The sequence below is a fragment of the Siniperca chuatsi genome, linkage group LG17, assembly GCF_020085105.1.
Source record: "Siniperca chuatsi isolate FFG_IHB_CAS linkage group LG17, ASM2008510v1, whole genome shotgun sequence".
NCBI lineage: Eukaryota > Metazoa > Chordata > Actinopteri > Centrarchiformes > Sinipercidae > Siniperca > Siniperca chuatsi.
Window position 1 is genome coordinate 24,133,491 of NC_058058.1, and position 24,789 is coordinate 24,158,279.

General features: G+C 41.2%; 2 protein-coding genes, 1 long non-coding RNA gene and 4 other non-coding genes across 8 annotated transcripts; 5 read left to right on the top strand and 2 right to left on the bottom strand.

Moving 5' to 3' along the window:
- Positions 1-1,088: 1,088 nt before the first annotated feature.
- Positions 1,089-8,269, bottom strand: rab42a (RAB42, member RAS oncogene family a). The gene is made up of 2 exons (XM_044170948.1): positions 7,555-8,269; positions 1,089-5,957 (listed from the first exon to the last, which is right to left on the bottom strand). Exons 1-2 carry the CDS (start codon positions 7,767-7,769, stop codon positions 5,516-5,518), a joined length of 657 nt encoding a protein of 218 aa, XP_044026883.1. The 5' UTR covers positions 7,770-8,269; the 3' UTR covers positions 1,089-5,515.
- A 129-nt stretch (positions 8,270-8,398) lies between these two features.
- Positions 8,399-10,706, top strand: LOC122863977. Its single transcript, XR_006375123.1, has 6 exons — positions 8,399-8,484; positions 9,326-9,386; positions 9,647-9,699; positions 9,875-9,927; positions 10,159-10,225; positions 10,400-10,706. It is a non-coding gene; the product is annotated as an uncharacterized LOC122863977 (long non-coding RNA).
- LOC122865075 lies at positions 9,431-9,567 on the top strand. The gene has a single exon (XR_006375382.1). It is a non-coding gene; the product is annotated as a small nucleolar RNA SNORA16B/SNORA16A family (small nucleolar RNA).
- LOC122865074 lies at positions 9,732-9,801 on the top strand. Its single transcript, XR_006375381.1, has one exon. It is a non-coding gene; the product is annotated as a small nucleolar RNA SNORD103/SNORD85 (small nucleolar RNA).
- Positions 9,963-10,092, top strand: LOC122865084. Its single transcript, XR_006375391.1, has one exon. It is a non-coding gene; the product is annotated as a small nucleolar RNA SNORA44 (small nucleolar RNA).
- LOC122865090 lies at positions 10,261-10,334 on the top strand. Its single transcript, XR_006375397.1, has one exon. It is a non-coding gene; the product is annotated as a small nucleolar RNA SNORD99 (small nucleolar RNA).
- Positions 10,704-22,484, bottom strand: ctps1a (CTP synthase 1a). 2 transcript variants are annotated; one of them, XM_044170946.1, is made up of 19 exons: positions 22,266-22,484; positions 20,669-20,850; positions 20,399-20,569; positions 20,206-20,306; positions 19,966-20,082; positions 17,743-17,826; positions 15,834-15,914; positions 15,583-15,734; positions 15,294-15,426; positions 13,467-13,555; positions 13,276-13,370; positions 13,055-13,117; positions 12,862-12,905; positions 12,659-12,755; positions 12,518-12,573; positions 12,320-12,416; positions 12,045-12,189; positions 10,940-11,028; positions 10,704-10,863 (listed from the first exon to the last, which is right to left on the bottom strand). In XM_044170946.1, exons 2-18 carry the CDS (start codon positions 20,835-20,837, stop codon positions 10,941-10,943), a joined length of 1,782 nt encoding a protein of 593 aa, XP_044026881.1. In that variant the 5' UTR covers positions 20,838-20,850; positions 22,266-22,484; the 3' UTR covers positions 10,704-10,863; position 10,940. The 2 variants fall into 2 exon arrangements, with proteins under 2 accessions (XP_044026881.1, XP_044026882.1); XM_044170947.1 differs by lacking the exon at positions 22,266-22,484 and adding an exon at positions 21,503-21,526.
- Positions 22,485-24,789: the final 2,305 nt, after the last annotated feature.

Genomic DNA, 24,789 nt, shown 5'->3' on the forward strand with positions numbered 1-24,789 from the left:
CATCCCACCTCCTGAACAGTGGCGACATGTTCCTCACTCAGAGGTTCAGGAACTGCAACACTGCCCCTGTGTTTGAGTGTTCTATGGTGTGCTGTATAGTATTAATAATAATCCGTGTACTAGGACAATCATTACATGAAGTATGTAGCCATTAGTCAATTATTGCCGACATTTGAGCATATTCAGATGTGCATGTTTGACAATCGAAGAGCATGATGGGTAAAAAAGGCGGGCCAACCGAATATTGTTTGTTTTCATTGGTTGCTGTGCGCACTTCAACTAGTGCGGCGTTCAGTAACGTGAGCAGCTAGAAAATATAAAGTCTTGGAAATGTTTACAGTGGGTTGACAGAGATTTGGTTTAAAATGAAAATGAAGCCATCATGACAGAAGTTTTGTGTGCATCGTCTGCTCTCTGTCAATCAGCCTCAATCAAAGGTAATGAAAAAGAAAATCACATATTTTTCAGATTTTTATTTTTTTTTTTTACATTTTATTCCTTTATTAACTGTTTGATTCTATTTTCTATAAATTGTATCTCCCTACATGCTGTTTTAAAGCCATCTCCACACTGCCAAGATATTATTCTGTGGGGAAAATACCAAATTCCATTATTACATTGGAATTCAATTTGTCCAAAAGATCTTTAGTCTAAAAAAATATCAATATTTATGTGTAATTTTGTGTGTATTTGTAAAAATAGGCTCCGTTTTATGTTGGTTAAACGTCCAAATGCCCAGACACAATACTGAGAATTGTCCTGAATAGTGGCTACGACACTGAACAGATACTTTGGAGACATAATGCTGCAAGGAATTCATGTTGCTGAAAAGAAAAAGAAAACTAATCTCATGTTATATTAAAGTGTCACTTGTGTTGATGCAGAGATATAAGACACTCCCAGCTAATATAGACTATCTGTTTTAGTTTGGGTTGTTTTTCCCCCCTTTGGATGTGACTAATGGAACTCTTGTTTTGGATAAACGGTGGCATGGTGGACTTGGCTTGGTCCGGTCTGTCAGAAGATGGCGCCAAACCCTTGTTCAAAAACAATGAGTCCAAACCAACACACCTTGAGCCCAAACATTATTCATTGGACATCGATTTATTTTGTTAACCAATCAATAAAATCACATCAAACTATATATAAAATAAATAACATTCAATAAAGCTGTGAAATGTGAGCATGGGGATTAGGAGCCGAACAGTTCTCTGCTATGTCCCCTTGCAGGCCTAACAGCTACTGATGTTTTCAGGTACAGAAACCCTGTCAGTGGGTTGGTTTGATCATTCCTGTGGACAACATAAAAAACATTAAAGGTATAATTCAACATTTTGGGAAATTTGCTCATCTATTTTCATTCTGAGAGTGAGATGAGAAGATTGATATTAATTTCACGTCATCAGCTGTTTGACTCTGTCCAAAGCTCAGAAATATGCCTACGGACACCTCTAAAGCTCACTTACTCGTTGTCTCTTGTTGGTTTGATCTGTACACCGACAGAAATGTAAAAAATGACAGTTTGTGGTTTTGCTGGGACGTGCTGGAACTTTTTTTTTTGAAGAACAGTTTATCCATCCGCCTGGTACTTCTGAGCGCGTCCCGGACTATGCTGTCAATTAGCACAGGTTTAGGTATAGGTCGCTGTACAGGGACGATGGTACCAAATCTGGCAACCTCACTGGGACGAGAAGACCCCGGAAGTCATTGTTCCCGGCTGTTGGTCGCCAAGAAACAGTTCCAACAGGTAAACACCCCCAATCAACATATGTATCTGTTAATTAGTGAGCTTTACAGGTGTTGATAGGCATATTACTGAAATACGCTGTAGGGGCTGCAAATTCATGGCACAGAAAATAACATAAAATAGCATATTTCTTCACTTTAAATAGTCCAAAACCAACCAAAATAGGCTATACTGAAAAGCGCCCAGTAGTGAGACTGCATGTTATCTGTACATCTACAGGCGCATTTATTAAGAATTTACACTGGTTTTTACGCAGCCTGGGGGCTTTTTGCCTCTGTTTTCTCATTTTGTTGAAACAGAATCTCAGTGTCCTCTTGTGCGCAGAGAGCAGCAATTAACCCACTATCGACTTGTGGAGGTGAGGCGATCAAATCGAACGCTCTGCACAGAGACAGGTGGACATCTGCAGTACCTGAAACATCATCAGTAACATGTTGAATGAAACATGTACATGTTAAGCCTGAATGTTTAAGATTTTTGTCTTTTCAGTTTTGCAGTTGTGACAACAGCTGAGCTTATTGCAGGTTTAAATATCGGATCGATTGTTTATCCTGCTGTAATATTATTCTTGGCTGATGAGAAATAAGAATATTTCTTCCCATGAAGTCAGTCTTTCAAAAAGCCATCTCTTCTCGGTGGCTTTCCAGTGTTGTCCTTTAAATTGAACCACTGCTTCCCAACACTCTGAGGCTGCCATCGTCACACTGCGCAGTGCAACGGGCCCCTCTGACGTGCAGCGCTCAAGAATGGGAATGCTCACTGGAGAACAGTTTGCTAACAGCACAGTATTAACATACAAATTTAGACAATATCATACAATTGAACCCTGTTTAGATGAGGAAGGTAGCTGTAGTATTCAACACAGTCAGACTGGTTGTCAAATGGTGATTTTGGATGTTGCAAAGACATTCAGCTAGATTTCAAGGCATAGCACCCCTGTGATGAAGTCCTCATCTGCACCAAGACCACAAAATGCTAACATCTGATTGTCAAACAAACAAACAAAAACCACATTGTGTGTGTATACTGTGTCTAAGCCTGGCTATGACAGGTGGTGGTTTACCTATAGGCTTACAGTTTGAATCTGTACAGAAAAGTAAAAATAAAGGGATGGTGCAAATGTATTAGAATACATTCCTTACCAAATACTAAGCTGCAATCAAATACTGTACAGTATATCTAGTGGATCACCCAGACAGCCTTTGTCAACGCAAAGAAAAAAGTACGTTTGGTCACATGAAGTCAAAGTAAAAAAAAACTGCAGAATGCATAATCTCTGGCTGTTTACAGTGTGCGTGTGTGTGAATAGGTTTTTTGGTGAGATGCTGGTGAAAGGTGAATGAATGGTGGGAGGGGAGCTGAGTTCCCAGGCAAAGTGTACTGTACTCTATTGTACGCTCCAGGCCTGTAAACAACAGATTAATAAAGTCTGCAGCCTCTGGAGACTTGAAAGCATACATGATCCTCTGTGCCAAAGGTTGTTACTGTTGTATGTTTGAAAGTTGCATTCATCACAAATGCAGCTCACTGCTCAGAACAGCAAGCTGACCGTCACAGGCTCCATTACAGCTGTCACAAGTCAGTAAATCCCACATACTCTCACAATAAGCTATGTCGACATTACTTAGTAAGTGCAGCTTTAAACTTGAGATTTATATTAAGGTTAAGAAAGTCCTGGCTGAAAGAGTAAGAACAGGCCTTTTTATAGCTTTAAGGACATAGTTTTAAGGACATAGTTAAACATTATGGGAACTTATACACTTATGTGCTTTCTTCATGAGAGTTAGATGAGCAGATTAATACCAGTCTCATGTTTGCACGTTAAGTACGGAGCTGGAGTCAGAAGGCGACTAGCCTAGCTTAGCATGAAGACTGGAAGCAAGGGGGAAACAGCTAGCCTGGCTCAGTACAAAGTGAATAAAACACACCTACAAACACCTCTAAAGCTTACTAAGTAAGATGCTGTATGCCATTTGTTTCATTTGTACCCAAACAGAAATGTAAAAATGACTATTTTTGGTGAACAACAGTTTTGTCACTTCTGTCAAACGTCTCTGGCTAGCACGGGACCGATAGTCGGTGAGCACAGGTTTTAGTTTACTGGCCTAATTTTACCCCAGTTTTCCCACACTTAGTGTATGGATCCAACACACAAGATATGATGCGTTAATTCATGAGCTTTACAGCTGCTGCTTGGTAGGTGTATTTTTGAACCATGGAGGGAGCCAAGCTAGCTGTTTACAACTGCTGTCAGTTTTAATGCTAAGCTAGGCTAATCACCTCCTGGCTCGAGCTCTGTACTTAATACACAGAAATGAGACAGATATGAATTTTCTCATCTAACTCTTGGAAAGACAGCAAAAATGTTTATTTCCCAAAATGTTGAACTATTCTTCGAAGGCCTTGCAAACTCAAATCGAGCGTTTTGTCAGGCAGGAAATAGGTGACAGGAAATATGAGTGAGAGGGGCGGTGACATGCGGCAAAGGTCCCTTACCAAAAACCCAATCCAGTGTGCCGTGGTTTCATGGCATGTTCCCTGGACTGCTGAACTCCCAGATAAACTGAACTGGGTTTCAAGGACTGTAATAATGTTAAAAGAAATGCTAATTAGCTTTTGCAGCGTATGCTTCCATGTTAATGTGGCATCCTCAGGGTTGACAAATCGTGCCCAGGTTTTCTACTTGGAAGCTTCTCCAGACTTAAACCTACTATTTCCTACTGACACCTCTGGAACACAGAATAAAGTACAGGCCCACAAAAGCAACACATATATCCACGCCATTGGATTTAATGATTTGGCATCCATCATCAGCTCAGGCCTGAATGGAATATTATTTTTGTGAACTGAGCTTTGAACAAAAGCAACAAGCAGCCGCAGGTGGAATTCAAACTCCCTTGTGTTCTTAATCAAACACATCTTTACCAGTGCTGACAGTCATTAAAGGTCTGATGACTGATGACTTAATGTCTTGCTCCTGTTGATGCTATGATACAAATACCTAAATGGGACCACCTACCCTAATTACAATGGCCTATCTTTATGTATTCACCTAAACTAGAAACAATCCATATAGTTTTTTTTTTTACAAAAACATTACTCATCTATTGACAGAATGATCAAAGGTTTAAGTCAGTTTGGCGTAAGTGCACACACAGCTTACAGGAGCAGGAGGAGCACACTGATTTAATATGGTGACACTTATTGAAGAGTGCACTGTGTCTGTTCACACTATCAATTAAATAGCTTTCAGTGACCTTTTAGCTTTCATCTCTATAGATTTCACTATTATTTACAATATTACAGTCACAAAAGATTGCAGGCAAAGCATCACACGAACTTTGACAGGTAGAAACCCATAGTCCATGGTTTTATCTGTACCCTCAGTATACTCAGTAGACCATTAACTCCAGGGCTGTGAAAAGGAGTACTGGCTACACTCTGAGCCCCAAGACCTGATCACCTCCTTTCTGTGGTTTTGGAACCTAACAAGGCCCAAAAACAGGTTAGCTCATGCTACACCACATGAATTTAGAGATACAACTTGCCTATAAGATACACATCGGGATGTACAATGGCCTCCCGTTAGAAAAGAATCCCAGTTGTCAGAAGAACCAAAACACAGAGAGGGCACGAGCACACGGTGAGGAAGTGATGGGTGGTGATATCACAGGGTGCTGAGCCTGAGTGACTTGGTTTCAATGGACAGCTGTGAGACGAGGTGAGCTCTTGGTGTGACAGGACAGTGTTTGGACAGAGACTTCTCAGTCAGCAGTGGCAGCCCTTTTCAGCGGTCGCGGTAGCTAGTTCCTCTTCGTCCTCGGCCGGGTAGAGGACCTTGGCGGTGAGGCCGCTCTTCACCCCGTCCCAGCCATCGCGGGTGACAATCTCCCCCATCTTCATCAGCTCGTAGATGTCTCTGGTCAGCAGCTCGAAGGCCCGGTCCACGTTGCTGTTGCACTTGGCCGACGTCTCCACGTAGCGGATGCCCATCTCAGCCGCCAGCTGCTCAGCCTCGTCCCGGCTCACCTTGCGGTCCTTGTTGAGGTCGCTCTTGTGGCCGATGAGGATGTAGACCATGTGGTGAGGCAGGATGTGCTCACTCACCTCCTTGTGCCACTCCCTCACATGGTCAAAGGTCTTGCGATTGGTGAGATCAAAGACAAGTAGCCCGCCCACGGAGTTCCGGTAGTATGATGTTGTGATAGACCTGGTGGGTAGACATGTGGTAGGTTGACATGTTAGTAATTTGAGGCAAAATGATCTTGAATTAGCACTTCTGTACATTTTGGACAGCTCTGATGAACACACAGCAGTGACCTGCCAGCAAGGCTATCCTGAAACCACTGTATGTCTGTCTGACCTGTTGTGGAATCTTACTAGGTCAAAAGGTGAGGCCTGAATGTTTTTAGAGTCGAAATCAAGTCTTTAGGGAGTGTCAAGTAAGTCAAGTCCAAGTCAAGTCTCATGGCCTCATTTTTGGTGACTCAAGTCCATCTCAAGTCTACAGCTCTGATAAGATCCGTATTCTCCTTCACCCTACTTACAGCAACCAGAACTCAAACTCACGCACACTGCAAGGATCATTTGATTTTCCACTGCCTTTCGATTCTTTAAATGTTTGAATGTCCACGTTGCAAAGTAGTTCCAATGTCTGTGCATTATCTGTTTTCTGTATGTGTCCTGTCGCCTTTAAGCACCCGCCATGTACAGTGCACACTGCAGACGGCAAACGGTCGCTTCATTATAGTTTGCCCGACGCTCCAAAAACCAACTAGTACCCCTATGCCGAAATATCAGGTTTGCTGTGTGTCAGTTTGTATGTGCACATTGAAATGTATTTAGGCATATGCATTATGTATGCACTATATAGACTGAAATAATAAAGATATTAAAACTAGATTTTTACACAGGGTACCTCTACAAGAAGGGGCCTCAAAATGTGGGGGGAATGACCAAACACTTGAATTGCCCTGCTGGGGATGAATGACGGTATTGAACTGAATTCAAATAAATCAAATGACCGCAAACCAGACAGTAAACGTGGGATCCTTGGGGCCCCTAAAGGTCTGGGGCCCTGGAGTCATTTTTACCCTCTTGGCCCAGCCTTGCAAAGAGAGTCTTAATCCACGCACATGGTGGTTTAAAAATTGCCGATTGATTTCACAAACACTTCTCATAGTCATTTAAAACTAAAGTGAAAGACTTGAGTGTGGCGAAGCCTGACGGAACCCCCCCCCCCGGAAGCTTGGGCTTCAAAGGGGAAAGCAGATCTAAGAGCAGAGCTGCTTCTCCAGACAGAGGAGTGCTTTAAAGGGAATGATCCATGACAGACACATGAAACAGAACAAGCAACAGGGCAGATGAATGCAAAAACTAGATTTGGGTATAGAGTTGTCATCCTTTTGTGTTGCCCTGGAGACTGTGGAGTCAGTATCTCAGGGAATCGAACCGGGGCCTAAATAAGGGGAGGTCGCCCGTCATCCGTGAATGAATGCAATGATGCAACTCGATTTTCACTATTTGTATAGGCCTATAGGCCAGGCCAGGGCATCTAAAGCTCCAGGACTGTATAATCTCCTGAGCCTTTTCTCCACTGTCTACTCACTTCATTACATCACACTGAGAGAGGAAATGGCCTTCATTTAATTTAAGGGGTTTCATTTGATAGTGGCATCCAAACACGACTGCGAACCGAGGCCTCTCCATCATTTAACGACTAATCTATTCGGCGAAGAATGATTGTTACATGCAATTCATTTTATTCAGGCTCGGGTTTTTTTTTTTTGTTTGTTTGTTTTGCGTACCTGAATCGTTCCTGACCAGCCGTGTCCCAGAGCTGAAGCTTTATTTTCACCCCGGGCTCGATATCAAGCGAGCGGGCATAAAAATCTACCCCGACCGTCGGGTCCGCCACATCGCTGTAAATTCCGTCCGTGAAGCGCTTCAGCAACGACGACTTCCCCACCGTCGAATCCCCGAGTAAAATGATTCTGAACTGGTATTGCCACAAAATATCCATGGCATGACTAGAGTGGGGATACCAGCGGAGTGTGTGTGTGTGTGTGTGTGTGTGTGAAACAAAGCCCTGTGCGCGGCGTGTTTACATGAAGCCCCGGCTGCTGCCGCCGCTGCTGCTGCCGTCTGCTCAGGAAGGGACGCGGCGCACACAGCGACCGCAGCAATCATGTGATGGGGTTACCGATGCTCTGCTGCACAGGTTATTACAGCTATAAACCTGCCGCAGCCGTGAATGGGGCAATTGTAGGCCCATGTTATGAAAGAGTCGGAGAGGGATTTTAAGCCGTAAGAAAACATGATTCAGGTTTTCATAGCCATAGCCTACGTTAAGCCAAAAGTCAGCAACAGACCCATGCGCTGCTGTCCGTGGTTCTGAAGCCGGTTCAGCTCCAGCTGAGCTCGGGCTTTACTTTTCTCTTTGTACACACACATTCAGTTCTGTCTTTCTCTGTGGAAAATATCTGTTCAATGGAATGTCAAAATCTCTGTTTAGCGTTGGTATTAATGTGTCTAAGTGACAATAAAACAAAAAGTCAACAAGGGTTCCCTAAAATGCCTGTAAAAAAAAATACGTATCCCGTCATGCAAAGGGTCCATGTGAGATATGCGGGCCAATCAGCGGGCTGCTGCTCGGCGCTAGCGTCTATAAAAGCACGGGACACGCCATTCTCTTTCTCTTCAAATCTTCCACAAGGAGAAACGAAGTCAGAATATCGGTAAGGCCCCAACTAGTCTCGTTTTCGTTCACAAAAGTTATATGTACATAAATTAGTATTCCACGGGTTATCGTACGCGTTTATGACTTACTGAAGAGTGGAATTTATTCATGTTAACGCCAAATACTTGGCTGGCCTAAGCTACATAAAACGCGCTAGCGGGTAAACTAGCTAACGTTAGCTTATTTACTGTATTCATAGAGTATCATGTAATCCTTCATGATAAATAACAGCACGGAGTTACGCTTACAATAACAACATCGCGCCGGTATGTCTGGTAACCAAATTTTTGTTGCTAGATATGATTACCTATAGGTTTAGGCATATAGCTGAGCTAAATGTTAACTTGATGCTAATGCGTGTGAACCACGTGGCTAGGTTCAGCCCTCCCTACAGAAACATCTCCGTAATGCAAGTGAACGTTACCTTAAGACGACGGATTTTGATTTCTCTGCTGCAGTGCAGTGCCCTAAACTTGGCACCTGCCCTAAACCTGTTCAGCGCAAACATTTCTCCCCGGAAACTTAAACCAGAGGCTGCTTCGAGCCCCTCACACACTCCCGACTGCAGAGATGTGAGTTAACGAAGATTGTATTACATGTAATTAAGCCTTTCATGCAAACGGATGTTTAACGTTATATACACAAACTTGACGTAGGGGCATCAGTTGCGACCATACACGGCAATGAACTGTAGTTTACGTTTTCTACTGCCTTAGACAGCCTAACAAGACGACCACTTAAGTGAATGTATAAACTTTTAATTCCTTTCTGAGTCAGCAGGCTTCATGTGGACCTACAGCACAGTGAAGCATGCACTAACGCTTAATTTCTCACTGCAGGGTCAACCCGTGACAGGACCTGCCTAGCCTCTCCAACCATGGACATCTGTGTAGACTGCAGGTCAGGTTTTGTATTTCTCTTCTATCAGGACCTCATTGTTTCATTGTGGCTCCTATCGAAGCCGTTCATGCTCTCACGTAGCAGTGAACGGTCAACAGGATGCCGAGATGAAGACTTTCACCGACGGTCGCTGTTCAGTTTAAAAATAACTGCTCCAGCAACATTTAGGGGAAGGACACTCCGACTAAATCATAACGTTGATCAAGCCTTAAAGAAGTGAAGTGTCGCCTCCTGAAACACTTTATTCAATCTCTCTGCAGGTCTCGGGTAATGAAGATGGAAGGGCAAAACATAAAAATGACGTCACATGCAGGTAACTTAACAATCCACATTATATATGAACATTTTGGCTGTGATGACAAACTTGCCCTCACTGAGATTAATCTTGATTGAGACATTATTTTACTGAGCCACATTTGCTAACTTTAAGTTTTAAGAAAGTAGTGACAATATATAAAAACAAAACCTGACTAAATGGCTTCCTTTAGGTGACCCTCATGGCTGACCCCACAGTGACTGGATGAGGAAGTCTTATGTGAAGGTAAGTTTGAGTAACTTGATCTCATGTCCACACTACAGCATGCTATCCTAAGGACCTAAGCTGGTTTGTAGCTCTAGGTTCTCCAAGTGCGTGCAAGAGAATAGGGTGGTCTTTGACTGTTGTGGCCCCTTTTGCCATCAGCAGCCACTCAACTGTCCGACAGATGCTGTTAGAAGTGATAACATGCCACAGACGTTGTTCTTGCTTTCTAACAATCTCTTCCTTCCGTAGGCATCAATCAGCTCATGAGTGTCGCATTTTTGGGCTGCATGGGTTCAATAGTTCCTGGTCTGTGAAGGTACGTAAATGCATTTAACGTGCATGCATAGTTTTTCTGATCCATGATGACCACATAAAACATTGAGGACTGTTGGATGAAGCTTGCGGATATGGGACTGAGATCAGCCCTTCATTAATTAGCTCAGAAAAAAAATGGTGAATTCCACTAAATTGGCTTTTCGTTTAATTTCAGGTCCAGCAAAGTGTTGGAGCAGCAGCCCAAACAAGTGGCATGTTGGAATCAACGTCAGTCTGGCAGGGTTCCTACCGGCCCTTGAAAGTGCAAGAATAAAATTCAAGTTCTGATGTATGGATGGAAGCCTTACTGTTTGAGCTCCTGCAAAGCCTGATGGTTCTAATTATAAAATTCTGTAACTAATTAACCTTGCTCTGAATGTTAAGGCATGGGAAGCATGGTCTGGGTTCAGTTACTGCAGGAACATGCAAATTACTAATAAATGAATGTTTGTTACTGACTGTAATAAAACAAGAAACAATTATGTTTGCAATTCCTTTTTATTGTATTCCATCTTCAATAAACTCCAACAGGTTGTAACAGTATGTATTTACAAGAAGGGCATAACAGTATACAGCTGGTGGTACTAGCTCATCAAGTGTTCATGGCAGCTTGTGGTCAGTGATAAGGAGTCCAGAACTCTACAACACAGGAGAGAATTAAATTACAATTGTAATTCATAATATTTCAAGAAGGAAAGAAAGTGATGTATTGTACCTTAAAGTCCTTCATTTGAGATGGAAGGCAACTTCAACTCTATCTCAGAGTCTGGGGTGCTGCTGCCGCTCCGATCGCTGTATGTATCCCTGTGTCAAAGAACAAGTCATTAATCTGGACCCTGCTTTTCAAATGTGGTTTACTGAACTCCAGATTTGGTTCTTTAAAAGCAGTTTGGGGACTGAGTTGTTAAAGAAGTAATAGTACTCCTTTTGAAATAAAGGCAAGATGAGGGGCGTTGAAACCATGATTGGCTGAGTGCTGGAATCCATTTATGGACAAAAGCCTGCTATGAAAATGAAATCTCCAGCAAAGTCAGTTCTTCTGTTAAACATTTAATTTAAAGTTTTAGTGTCCAAATGACAAATTCCCATTTTAATGCAATATTAAATGTCGTGTTCTGTCTCTTAACAGTCAGAATCTTTTAGTTTGTCTTTTTGCACAGTATCAAGCTAAATTAGGTTCTTTTATCACATAGTATAGGTAACTTCATTATGAAAGTTTCATTGTTATAATTACACTAACAGATCATAATGATTTTACAATAATGTGCATGTTCTCATCTAAAAGTCATATCAACACTCTTTAATTAGTATCTGGAAAAGAGTTCATGTATGAGGTTCACCGTATAAAACATCTTGGTCATGATTCAGCTAACGGTCAATAAGCCTGCAGGTTCGGGCTTAAAAGGTGAGGTATGAGATTCTGGAGAAATCCAACACCACGACAAATACCATGATACAGAGCGAACAGCAACAACACAGCAAGTAATGTAACTAGGGTTAGCTTAGCTAGGTTGTGGGTTAGCAAACTGTCGCTACAGCTGCTGCTGTGAAGCTAACAGCCAGAGAGGACGAGACGGTTTCCCAGAGCCAGCACAGCAGCTCCAGACAGCGATACTCACAACTCTCCTGCTACTGTAGCTAACATCACAACAGCAGCATGTCTGGGCAAACTAGAAAGTGAGCTGAATGTCCGTGGGCAAGTCATTTAACGTTACCTGACACACAAATCGTGGCTGGAATAGTGTTGTGTGGCCCGGTCCGAGCTGCTTTGTTTATTTCCCTGGTCTGATAAAACATGTAATCTGACGCTGCTTGTTTACCGTGGCGACAGACGGCAGCCCTTCTGCAAGTAGCTCTGCAGCTTCCCGGCAGCGGCCAGCAGCAAACCAAGATAGGGGGGTGATGGCTTAATGGGGCGAGAGGTAAATTCAGGGTGGTACTGCACTCCAACGAAATATGGATGATCTGAAAACAGAGAATTGAGATAAAAAAGAAAGCATGCGTAAGGTTGTAGTGGAATTGTTGACCTTTAAAACCCCTGAAAACAGTATTATCCACAAGATAAAAAAGCAATTCAGTGTTTCATTTTCCATACCATCCAGCTCTATGACCTCCATTCTTTCCCCTTCGACGTCTTGACCTACAAAGCGGAAGCCTCTCTCTTCAAAGTGACTCTTGAGCTCAGGATTGACCTGCACACGGGCAACATTCAAAGTTAAAATAAATACACCTCCTCCACTGTCAACAAGGTGGGTTGTTTTAATGCTGCTGATGAACTGAGAGGTCAACATGCCTCAAAGCGATGTCGGTGCCTTTCATCCACATACTCTGCATCTCCATAAAGTTTGCCTGGAATACAGAATAGCTGTAAGCACAGGGCAGACGCAACAGTACATCAACATTGGGCTGAAAGTGAATTCAAAGTTTTTCTTACGCAATACACTGTTGTTAGTCTTGAAGATGGTCCGTCTCTTCCCTAGTCTCATAGTTCCGCCCATCTGCCCGGGGTTGTGTTCCGGCATATCGATCACCTGCAGAGGTTAAACATGAGAATCTCAATTCAAAGCACTTTTCAGGTCAAATTACAACTAGATCATTTCTGAATTTTAAAAAAAAAATTAATAAAAAAACACTTACCACAGGATGCTTTGATTCTGGGTCAAATTCAGTTGAGTTGGCATCTAAGTGCAAAAACAGGCAAAGACATCCCATCAGTTTTATTAAGTATGTCATGATTAGCCACTGCTACCAATCTTGTGTAAGGTAAACAGATTGACCAATATGGGTGTCTTACATGTAACTGGGTATCACCTAGGGAGATTAACATTACCTTTCCAGCCGAGCATGTTCCTGGCAAATTCACAGACAGCCAACTGCATTCCAAGACACACACCTGCAGAAACAGATCAGTCAAGTAGTGTGTTTACGGTTATTGATGCGGCTATTCATTTCAATGACAAATCTGAAAAAATACTTGTCACAGCATTAGGTATGAAGTAAGATATTGTTAAATAGAGAGTGATCTTGGTTATCCTGACAGCTATCCTGTACCTAGAAAAGGTTTTTTCTGTTGCCTGGCCCAGTTGATGGCATGAATCTTTCCTTCAGTTCCTCTGACACCAAAACCTCCTGGAACCAGGATGCCACTGAGGACAGAGGGAAAAAACTGTTGGATGAAACTACAAATTTAATGTCCAGGTTGTATTACTTAGAAAAAAAAAAAAAGGTTCCTCATCACTTACTCAGCACTGCAGAGTTTCTGCCATGCCTCGTGGTATTTCACCGGTTCCTCCTGCAGAGTGCTCGGCTCCAAATACGCTGAGTCTATATACTGAGGAGACGAGACATGTAACTCTTTAGACCTGCCACCTGAAGTTTTTAAGATAGAAATAAATAAAGATCTATTTTCCATCTCAAAGTTTCTGCTTGGGCCACACTTAGTTTTATATTTCTGTGTGTCCCTCTTTAATGAGACGACATGCTGCCACTGTGATGCAGGACACTTCCCCTCTATCTCCACCCACTGAGTGTGAGCAATTATGGAGCTCAGAGATCCCGATTTTATTTTATTTTTTTAATCTTGGGCGCACAAGATAATATTTAGTGCACACAGGTTATTATCTTGTAAAACAAGTTAAATTTTCTCCTGTTAGTTTTGTTGCAGGACAAGTTACAACTTTATTATTCATAATGGTGACCTCATGTAAATCCCAGCAGAGCTTTGCACATCTCCAACCTGAGCAGGTCTAATCACCCACATAAATAATGTTTTGTATGTAAAAATCGAAGTAACTACTAACTTTAGATAAATGTAGTGGAGTAAAAAGTACAATATTTCCCTCTCAAGTGTTGTGGAGTAGAAGTTTAAAGCACCACATATTGGAAATACTCAAGTAAAGTACGAGTACCTAATTATTGTACTTGAGTAAATGTACTTAATTACTTTCCACCATTGTGCAATAGTGCATTGTCAAGTGCTAAACTGCACAGTGTGAGGACAGAGCATAGAGCAACCACTAGATGGCAGCACAAGCAGGATTTTCAGTCTGGGTGTTACTCTTTAACACGCAACTTCACACCCCAGTTTAACTTAAAGTCTAACTAAACCCCCAAACCACTTTTTTCAGCGGAAAACCAATGTATATGGGTATTTAGTAATGTTGTTGATGGATTCAGGTTCGAATTTTGACATTTTAGTGCAAAGTATTTGAATTCTACATATTGTGTTATAAACAAATACGCATAGCGACTGCCCTCTACAGGTTCAAACCTGGCTATTGCAATAGAATTTTGCTATTGGCAAAATTGATGAAACCTACAGACTTAGTATGTGTTAGCTAGTGGCCAGAATGGTTGGCACTGTAGCTTTCCCAGCTGCAAAGTTTACTCTATTTTTTGCTAATCCTCTACTTAGTATTTTTCAATTTTGGCGCAATGGTTCGGACTTGTGTTTTTCATGACTGTAGAAGCACCACCGGACTGCATTCTTTCCCTTGATGAATTTTATAAACAGCAGGGCCAAGGCTAATTTACGTACTGACACTCCCCCACAGACACACACACGCACACACACACACACACACACACACTCACCGGAGAGCCTCTCAGCATCTCTGAGCTGCTAATGTTAGCTCAGCTACAACACCGGTACCACACAGAAACGTTTACAAACGGCCATGAATGTGCTTCTGACTGTCAAAGCTCCCAAAGCTGCGTTTCCAGCATTTAAACTCAGACACACAGATGCAGCAGAGGAAATGGACAGTGACAGAACAGGGGATATTCGTGCGTGGTAGGAACACTGGAATTGTATATTTTGATATTAGTCCATTCTCTCAGCACTGCCAACAGTTGATTTCTCTATTTATGTGTCGTGGGGTGAACCACGTCTCTAACATTAAGATTTACACAGCAAAGGCTCCATATGAGGGGAGATCCTGATAATCCTGTTGTTGCACCTCTGTTGTGCATACTGCTAAAGTGTAGCTCATATTTTCTGAATGAACTAAATGAAGACAGTAGTAAAATGTGATAATGAGCAGCGTGGGTTAACAACACTGTGTACATACCTTTACTTCCAATTTATGACTAATGGCCAGGGCTGAGTGCTCCAGTGCCTTGATAACAGAAGCATAGGAGTCGGAAAACTTGGTGTACTTCCCAACCAGTGCTATAGAGCAGTGCTCCAGGAGTCTGTCTGACCTGTGAATACAGCATGTATATTAGTATAACATTTGAAACAAGACCTTCTCTGGAGTAAAATCATCAAATCACATAGGAATAGAAAACAGCAGAGGAGCAGTATTCAGCCCTGTTTAATTTTAAACTGATGATGTACGACCTCTCCTGAGGACTCACCTGTCAGACATCTCCTTCCACTTAGTCAGCATCTTCCTGGGTCGAGTCTCTATGGGCATGTTCAGTCTCCTGCTCAGGTAGCCCACCACGCCCTGATTCTCCAGCAGTAACGGTACTCTGTAGATGGACGACACGTCGTGCACACAGATGACCTGGGGCGAGACGGGTCAATGAGTTCAGAGTAGCGGAGAGAGTCGGGGCTCTGCTTCATCAAAGATGACACGAAATGTGCTTCAGTGTCAGTGACGTACCTGCTCTGGTTCAACATGGCAGAACATTGAGATCTTTTCTTTGACAGAGTTCTCCAGAGCGGTGGAACAGCGACACATGATCTGTTGGCAAAGGTAGGAGATAAATAAGAATGCGGTCCAGCCTTGATAACAGAGACCTAGGACGACATAATGATGTGTGTCACATGACGTGCTGTGGCAGAAGTATCTTTGAACAAACAATATAGCATTAGCATTTTTAGTTATATTTGTTGAAATTCTCTTTACATCCCAACAGCAACCAATAAATTAAATGCTCTGGGGAAAAAAAAGAAGAAATAAATCCAGCGTCTGTGGCTGTCGCAGGCCCGTAAGAAGCCATCGGCCCAAATGAAATTATAGGGTGGCTGTCTATCTGCGTGCACTCTGCCGTGCACTCATTGCACATGAAATGTGTTTTGGGGGAGTGGCTTTGGAGGGAGGCCTGAAGGGAGGGAGTGGGATTTTTTCAGTTGCATACTTTAAATCTAGCTGTCTCTTGCTAGTTTCTCCAACGTTACCTACCCTAGCTTTAATACCAACTGAGCACCACTTGAATGCGACTTTATACCTCCGCAATGTGTCAGTGTCGATACTGCCTTAATGTCTATGGAGCCAGGACAGAGACTTTAACATTTGGCATCAAAAACTAAATTTGGCATTGAAAACAGAACTGGAACTGAAAAAGGAAACATTGGCATTGAAACATTTGAATTGGAAAAAGTTGTATTGGTATTGAAAAAAGTTTCACTGAAAAATTCAACACATTAAAAAATATTTCATTTGATTTTGATTTTTTTTTGGTTTCTGATGTGTTTTTCAATGATAATCTGATTTTTTCTCTTCGTGTCACTCTTTTTTCAGTGACATTGGTTTTCAGTTTCAACTTTCTTTCACCGTTTTGGCGTGGAGAGGAGGGGTCTGAGGGGAGGGGGCAACGTCACTCTTCCTGAACCAGCAGTCCTCTCATCCACTCTGTTATCACTGCAAACCTACAGTAATGGCTTCCACAAGTTCACCGGGAACTCTCAATCAGCAGGTAAGTCTGTTTCTCTCTGCCGTTGCTTTCTCACATAGAACCGGGCTGGTTAAAGTTAACTTTCAACTGAAGTTTGTCTGGCAGAGGTCCGTTGGAACAAGCACTAACGTTAGCTAACAGTGGCAGCTAGCTAACTTTAGGCTCTATGTGAACAAACAACGGCAGAGAGAAACAGGCTAACTTGCGGTTTGGGAGTTCCAGGTGAACTCGGGAAAGCCATCGCCGTAGGTGTGCGGTCACGTCAGAGGATTACTGTGGTCAAGCCAGCCGTCCTTTGGATTTTGATGCGCATCTATTCATGCAGTTACGGTACCGGTGCTTGGAGCGTCTGAAACTCCTATTTCAGCAATCATTTCTCACATTTTATACAGTATTTTCTCAAATAAGTAGTTAATAATAATAATAATGGCCGGTGGTGTGGCCGTCAAACAAATAAAGGCCGGTCCCCAATACAGGCTAGGGGGGAAAACAAGGGTGGATAAAGTCCTGGTCATATAATGTGCACGCAAAATAAAAATATTTTTTAATGTTTAATTTTTCAGTGAAACTTTTTTCAGTGCCAATACAACTTTTTCCAGTGTTTTCCCAATGTTTCAATGCCACATTTTATTTTCAGTGCCAAAAAGTCACCGACCTGGCTCCATAAATGTCGCTTAGACCTTGCCACCTCAAAATGTCACCATGGACCTAAATCCCTAAAGAGCAATTCAAACTTTGTGTTGAATTCATGTTTTAAAAAAGGTTTCAGGTTGTTCTTCTGGGGCTACCACACAACATCTATCCAATTCCTGAAAAATACTGATGTGTAAAGTCATAGTCAACAGGAAATACAGGCATTTATAGAAGGATCACTGTATACAGCAATTGACTCACCAGATCTGGGGACAAACCCAGTCCCCTCAGCTCTCTGACGCTGTTCTGTGTTGGTTTGGTCTTTTGCTCTCCTGTTGCACTGGGCTGGACAGAACAATGGAGATATTACATATATTAAACTGACTGTATAGAATGTATATAATGCTAACCTCCTGTCTGTGCACCTACAACATCTAACATGACACAAGCGGACCAAACAGGCTTCACACATAATTAGTATGGATGGAATTTTTGTTGCAAAAATACCTCTGAACTTGCATTTTGCAAACAAACCTATCTCCTTCCCTTTTCCCAGCAAGGCATTTAAACCACCTATTAGTAACTTTCATGATAAATTCACATTGGATTTGGTTAAATTGGTAGGCTACTAGATTTTTTGTCCTCGTCAAACAAACTCTACTCTAGAGGTGCAACTAATGATTGTTCTCATTAGCATTCATCTTCAAGATTAATGTATTAAATGTGAGAAAATAGTGTAAAATCCCCATCACCATTCAGAGCACGAGATGATGTCTTCAAATGACTTGTTTTGTTTAACAGTCCAAAAGATATTAAATTTACAGTGATATAAAAACAGAGCATTTCTCCTTGATGAATTATTGAAACAATTATTGGATTATTGAAATTGCGCTAATTATTAATTTCCTGTCTAATCAATTAATTGAGTAATCATCTCAGCACCAAATTAACCAAAAACCACCTGCTTGTTTTCTGCCATGTTTTATCATTGACACAAGGAGACACAGCACAGCACACAAAGCAATGCATTATGTTTTATATCTACTGGAACCTACAGTTGAAGTGACACGGCATCTAAAAATCTATTTTGCCCACAGACGTCGCCTTGAAAGGTGAACAAGCTTTAGTCAGCTGAGAGAAAAAGGAAAATTTCACACAGTGGCAAGAAAATGTGTTAAATCTTCCATAGAAACATTCTCACTATGTTCAGTACAGTGATGTCGATAGGTTTTCAGTGTAGTGAGTCCCCGGGACCCACAGGTGGTCATTTGAGTGGGTCCCCAATAAAATGAGGTTGTTTTTTTGTTTTTTTTAAACTAATTGTAGTGTTAAACTTGTGTTTGATGTTATATGGTTATAATCATGGTTATTCGTGTATGTTGAAAATGTATCTGAAAATGATATAAATAAAATCCTACTATTATCATGCCGTGTATTATGTAGAGAATATTAGCTTTTTCTGGGTGAATAAATGTTTAAAAGGGGAAGCTAAAGGGCAACGAGAATGCTGACCCTTCAAGTTTCATCAGGAGTCATAACACCATCAAACACATGCTGTTTAATTAGGAAAGTAATTAAAAAACACACACACAAAGGGCAACCATTTACTGCATACTGCCGTTAGAAACTGAGTACAGTTAGCTGATAATTAGCCTAATCAGCTACCGTCAGTAATCGATACAAACGCATAAAAAATGTTTCAGTCGTTAGCAAAGTAACTATGCGGTTTGCTGCTTCCCATTTGGTGCTGAGAGATACAGTATATGCGCAGACGGTAAGAAACAGGTTTTTTGACAGAGGCCTCTTTTGTTTATTTCTATGATTTCAACACGAATCTGTTGTTCACAATGTAGCATTATCAGGGAAAACCATGGAGTCAAGCTCCAAGCAAACACGTGTGTCGGTTTACACACGAGCTACCTCGTGCTCCTTCACTGCTCAGAAGAACTACACTGTTTACTATACTCAACAAAAAGTAGAACTCCAAAATACATAATCAGGAAATGTTTTCTGGGAACGTATTTCTTTAACGCTTAGGAACAAGTGGGAAATCAGTCCTAAACGGCAAAAACTTCTCAGAGTGACGCATTTATAGTCCTATTTTTAGGCTTAGGACTAAAAGCATTTTATCAGCTTTCTTAATTAGGACATGACTCCTATCTGTGCTGATATTTAGCAGAGCTCCAGAGGAGTCCTACCTGTTAGGGATGGTGTTCAGTGTGGATATTGGTAAATATCATTATGAGATTATGAGGGCTATTTATCAATTTTGGTATCATTTATTTTATTTTTTTTCATATATAACCTTGTTAACGAATTATCCAAGTTACCTAAAACTACACATAAAACAGAGGTGTTATTTTCTGCATTTTAATTTTCACCCATGTCTAAGTGTTCGTATTTACAGTCAGTTGTTCTCCAAGACCAGCTGACACATTTGCCCTGAAATAAAAGCAGTAAGGCCTGAAGGAGTAGCTCTCTTACCTGTGGTATCAGACTGACGTGAATGTTACAGAAGTTCTCTCTCTTCACTTTAAACTGGAACTGCCTGAAGGCCTCGATGAAAGGCATACTCTCTATGTCTCCAACAGTGCCTCCTAACTGCAAACATGCAGAGAGTCACAAACATCATCAGAGACAATCATGGCAGCCTTTGCCTCAGCAGGGCCTTGACGCAGCAGATAACTGTACAAAATATAAGCCATTTAGTGGTGCGCAGCTTACCTCTATTACACAAACTTGAGGTTCTACATCATCGTCATCAACTGGTACTCCGGCCTGTTTCACAACCCATTCCTGGATGGCATCTGTGATATGTGGCACCACTGGAAAAGAGCGAAAAACACTAAATCATTCCCGGCTAACCATTTCTCTTCAGCATGGCACCCTCTTCAAAACTCAAACAGCGGTTGTTTACCCTGCACGGTCTTGCCCAGGTAGTCTCCCCTCCTCTCTTTGTTGATGACGGACTGATAGATCTTGCCGGTGGTCAGGTTGTTGTCTCTGGTCAGCCGGATGTCGAGGAAGCGTTCGTAGTTCCCCAGATCCAAGTCCACCTCACCCCCGTCATCCAGCACAAACACTTCCCCTGGACAAAGTTGGCATGACGCAATCGTAACACATACATAACATGTGGTTGTTTCATTATGAATGTGTTGAATGAGAATGATCACTTCCTCTGACATACCATGCTCATAGGGTGAAAATGTGCCCGCATCTATGTTGATGTAAGGGTCAATCTTGATGGCAGTTACACGCAGGCCGCATGACTTCAGGATTGTGCCCACACTGCTCGCAATGATGCCTTTGCCAATGCCTGAGATGACTCCTCCGGTTACCAGGATGTACTTCATCATTGTGCTCTGGTATCTGGAGATAAAACCAAACAGCAGACCATGTAAAACTATTCATTCAGAGGATAAAAGTCATCATAGACATTGTATTGTGCTGTGGGAAAATTGTTTTTGGTATTACTGTATTTGCGATTTACAGTACAAGGACCACTGCAGTGCAACACTGAAAAGGTAAAGGGGGGGTAGATTGTAACTGCTAATGAAGGCCACAAGATGTAGCTGAAAGCTCCGAAAGTAATCTAGTAAGTGAACCTTGAGTTAAGAATTTTATCCAAACAACATTTTATTATTTACAAGTGCATTATCTTGTGTAGGGCTATTGTACTACATTATATTTTACTGTATGGGTACATTGAATTTAGAAAATATAAATATGTTTATTAATTAAACACTTAATATTTTTTTCTGCAGCCTGTCTGATTCTTAACTAATCGGTATTTAGATATTTGACAGGAAATATTTAGACTGGCCTTTAACGTTAGCTATTAGCTCACAATAAGGGTTGAGAACATTTCTGTAAAAGACAATTTCGCTATTTAGCTAACTAAAACAATGGCTAAACCTCCATGTCCGTGTTCTACAACGTGGACCCAAAGTAGCTGTTGCCAAGGTAACTAATTGGGAGCCGAACAAAAAATAAACCTTTGCCGCCTAAAACCACTACTTACAAAAACTCGGAGGTCACCAAATTTAACAAGTAGGGTTTGTGTAAAGCTGAAACCTAAAAGTTTTTCACCAAATAAAGCATGGCACATTGGAAGCGCTCGGTTACAAACACAGCAAGGGCCGAGCGGGTGGGAATTTCCGGATTCCCTTATATTACAAGACTACAAGTGAGCGAACCGCCCGTCCAGGTAACCATTTTCCTTAAAGTCAACGTGACCAAAGTAATACCGCCAGCGCAATTAGCTAGCTTTTGGCTAACTGTTAGGGGTAACGTTAGTAATATCGGCGTACAAGAATTACTATCAGACAAACCAAGGCCTCTTTTGGTGTCTGCAGTGGAAAACAGACACATTCAACGTTTGCTGAACAAAGCACTACCGCTGTAGGGTAGCTAACATGCTCTCCATTTCTAACAACTGCATCAAGCTCGCCAACTTACATGTGACCAGATTACCCGGCAATGCATTCAAAATAAAAGCGAAGTTAGCTATTTATTAACTTTTATACGAATGGCATTGCAACAAAACAGCGAAATAGTTAAAATTGACTGTCTATTCCAGTATTATATACTCTATTTTGGGTTACGAGACTACAGCTAAAATACAATAAGTCATTACAATACACTGCTACATTCTTGGTATTTCTAACATAATTTTATTTTCATTCTTTTTAACCGGAAGTCATACTTATTTATTGTATATAGCTTGTAAGATAACAGTATTTGCTAGCTAGCCAACAGCCTCTGTTAACAGCGTCAAAACTCACCAAAGTATTCTTCAGCCAGAGCTGCCCTTCAAACCAAATCGTCGATGACGAAAACAGTTTACAAGACCTTTGGCCAGAGACGAAATTTCGATCCAACTAACAACGCCTTTGCTACTGTGCTGACCCTACAGACTATCTATCCTCAAATTGACTCTACACGTGTATGGACCACGATTCAGGGCTGCAGTGCATCATTTATTACACTTACAACATTGTGCTACCTTCATGTACGCCTCGTAAACTGCTGCTGCACACTTGGGAATGTTTCATTCATCTTTGACGTGTGTATGTCACTTAAAGGGACTCACAAGTATAAATTGTCAAGACGCAGAAGTTTAAAAAAAAAAAATGTTATTCATTTTGGTTCCTCTCGCTCTCGATAATAACCACAACGATACACCATGGCATTCATTGATGATAAAATGACCATTAGGCTGTTATTTTATTTTATATTATTTTATTGGTTTTTATTTTAAACTTGATATTTGGGTGCCATCACCAAACCCCAATGTGAAAAGATTTTTTAGCAGTATTTAATATCTAAACACTATGGTGAACTGTAATATGTAGTGCTAACTGCTGTATATGTGAAACGTGTCTTGAAATGCATGAAAACTAAAACTTGGACAATGTTTGAAATAAGAAAATACAATTTTATATTATTCACTAATCTATTAATGCTAGTGACTGAGCTTCAGCAAATATTAGCACAAGAATAAAGGTCTATAATAGTAATATAATAATCCTATAGCAAATTTGGTGTATTAAATAAAACACAACGGTTTTCGTACTACGATGTACAGTATGCACAGCATGTCAAAGATAATATTTTAAAAAACCACCTGTACTATAAATTGTTAATACAGATTCCATGCTCGTACCACCTCCAAGTTAACGTAGTAATACTACAATGTGAACACAATTAATTCCAAATAAACGTCATGCATTCAAAACTGTACTTAAGTGAAAGGGCAGAATTATTAGAAGCAAAATGTCCTTAAAGTTTCAAAAATAAATGTACTCATAATGCCTTTCAGAGAGTTATATTATTATATATGCAATATTACTGGATTATTATTAACATGTAAGCAATACTCCAATGTTGTAGCTCTGCCCTATTCAGTTAGCGGCCCAGGAGCAACCTCCGAGTGGCCCAGCGTACATAAATCTGACATATGACTGAATAAGTAAACTGCATATATAGTGTATGGAAGGAGCTGACGAGGGAGCCTTCCTTCTCGTCTCTGTTGAGCGCCGCACATGCGCAGTGCTGATCGGGCGGGCTGTTTACGGATGTAGCGACAGCGGCGCTAATCGTATCTTTCACAAGTCAGCGTGATGTCACGTGAGCGCCGACCGGCTCAGTAGCTTTTCAAACCACCTGGCTGCTGACGGTCACAACAAGTGCTCTACTGAAAATGTGCCTCTGTCAACCCTGACACGTAAATTTGACAATGAAAACCGTCAGTTTACGTTATTACCTTATTTTACCGCCATTTCCAAACGCCTGCTGTTTTTTTTTACTACTTTTGTTTAAAATACGTCATTACCAAAAGCTACAAAGGTTTAAAAAAAGCTTCTGAAAATATCTGGCCCAACTGAATTTGTAATTGAATAGCCCTGCTGTAGCTGGTCGATGTGAAGGTAATTTTACTTGCTTTATATACACTATTGAACAGTTCCTTCTATGCAGTAATGCAACAATGCATCATATTTGATCAACTATGATATGTTTTGGATGTAAAATCTTCCTCTGCAAAGTAACTGTACTGTAGTAAAAGTGAAGTAAAAGTACAGATTTTCCTCTGAATTGAAGTGGAATAGAAGTATTAAGTAACATGAAATGGATATACTTAAGTAAAGTACAAGTACCTCAAAACTTTACTACACCATAATACTTAAATAAATGAACTTAGTTACTATGCACCACTGTCTACATCTTTAACAAGTCCCTCTCATGTAGCCTACTATGACTTTTCCTGGCCGTTTTATTTTAATGAGCGCCTGAAGGCAGCACACTTTCCATTTATGAATCGGCAGGGGGCGCTCATGTTTCACGTTTGAAGTCATGTTGGACAAGAGAAGGAAAAAAAGTTGTATTTTCCTCATGTATAAAGAGCGGATAAAGAAGACTACATGTTTGGTTGAGCTTTACAGATTGTATTAGGTATTTATCGGCTTTAAATTATTTAGTTTAGAGCTCCTTGCATTGTTCATATGTTATTTCCAAGTGGCAGAGAATCCAAACAAATCCATTTGTTCACATCTTTTATTTTCTTAAATCAATAAAGAATAACTAGAATACATTAATATAACTCCAGGAATAGAATAAGCTTAATTACTACTGTCAGAGCCATTTTGTCCTGACAATAGATGTAACAGTTTGACTCCACTGATAATGTAAGCTGCAGCTCAGAAGCGACAGAGCGAGGCTGAATTGATCCCGCAGCAGAAACACTTTAGTGGTCGGAGGCACAGAGATGTTTTCCTGTGGGGTTACACACAGGTTCCTTTTTCTCTCCCT

Bases quoted from the DNA above. Each gene is read 5' to 3' on its own strand.
- rab42a (XM_044170948.1), bottom strand. From the start codon at position 7,769: ATGGATATTTTGTGGCAATACCAGTTCAGAATCATTTTACTCGGGGAT. The intron at 5,958-7,554 runs GTACGCAAAACA...TCTACCCACCAG, and splicing joins GCTGGTCAGGAACGATTCAG to GTCTATCACAACATCATACT.
- ctps1a (XM_044170946.1), bottom strand. From the start codon at position 20,837: ATGATGAAGTACATCCTGGTAACCGGAGGAGTCATCTCAGGCATTGGC. The intron at 17,827-19,965 runs GTAAGAGAGCTA...TGTTCTGTCCAG, and splicing joins ACGTCAGTCTGATACCACAG to CCCAGTGCAACAGGAGAGCA. The intron at 12,756-12,861 runs GTAAGTGTTTTT...TAACCTCTGCAG, and splicing joins CAGAATCAAAGCATCCTGTG to GTGATCGATATGCCGGAACA.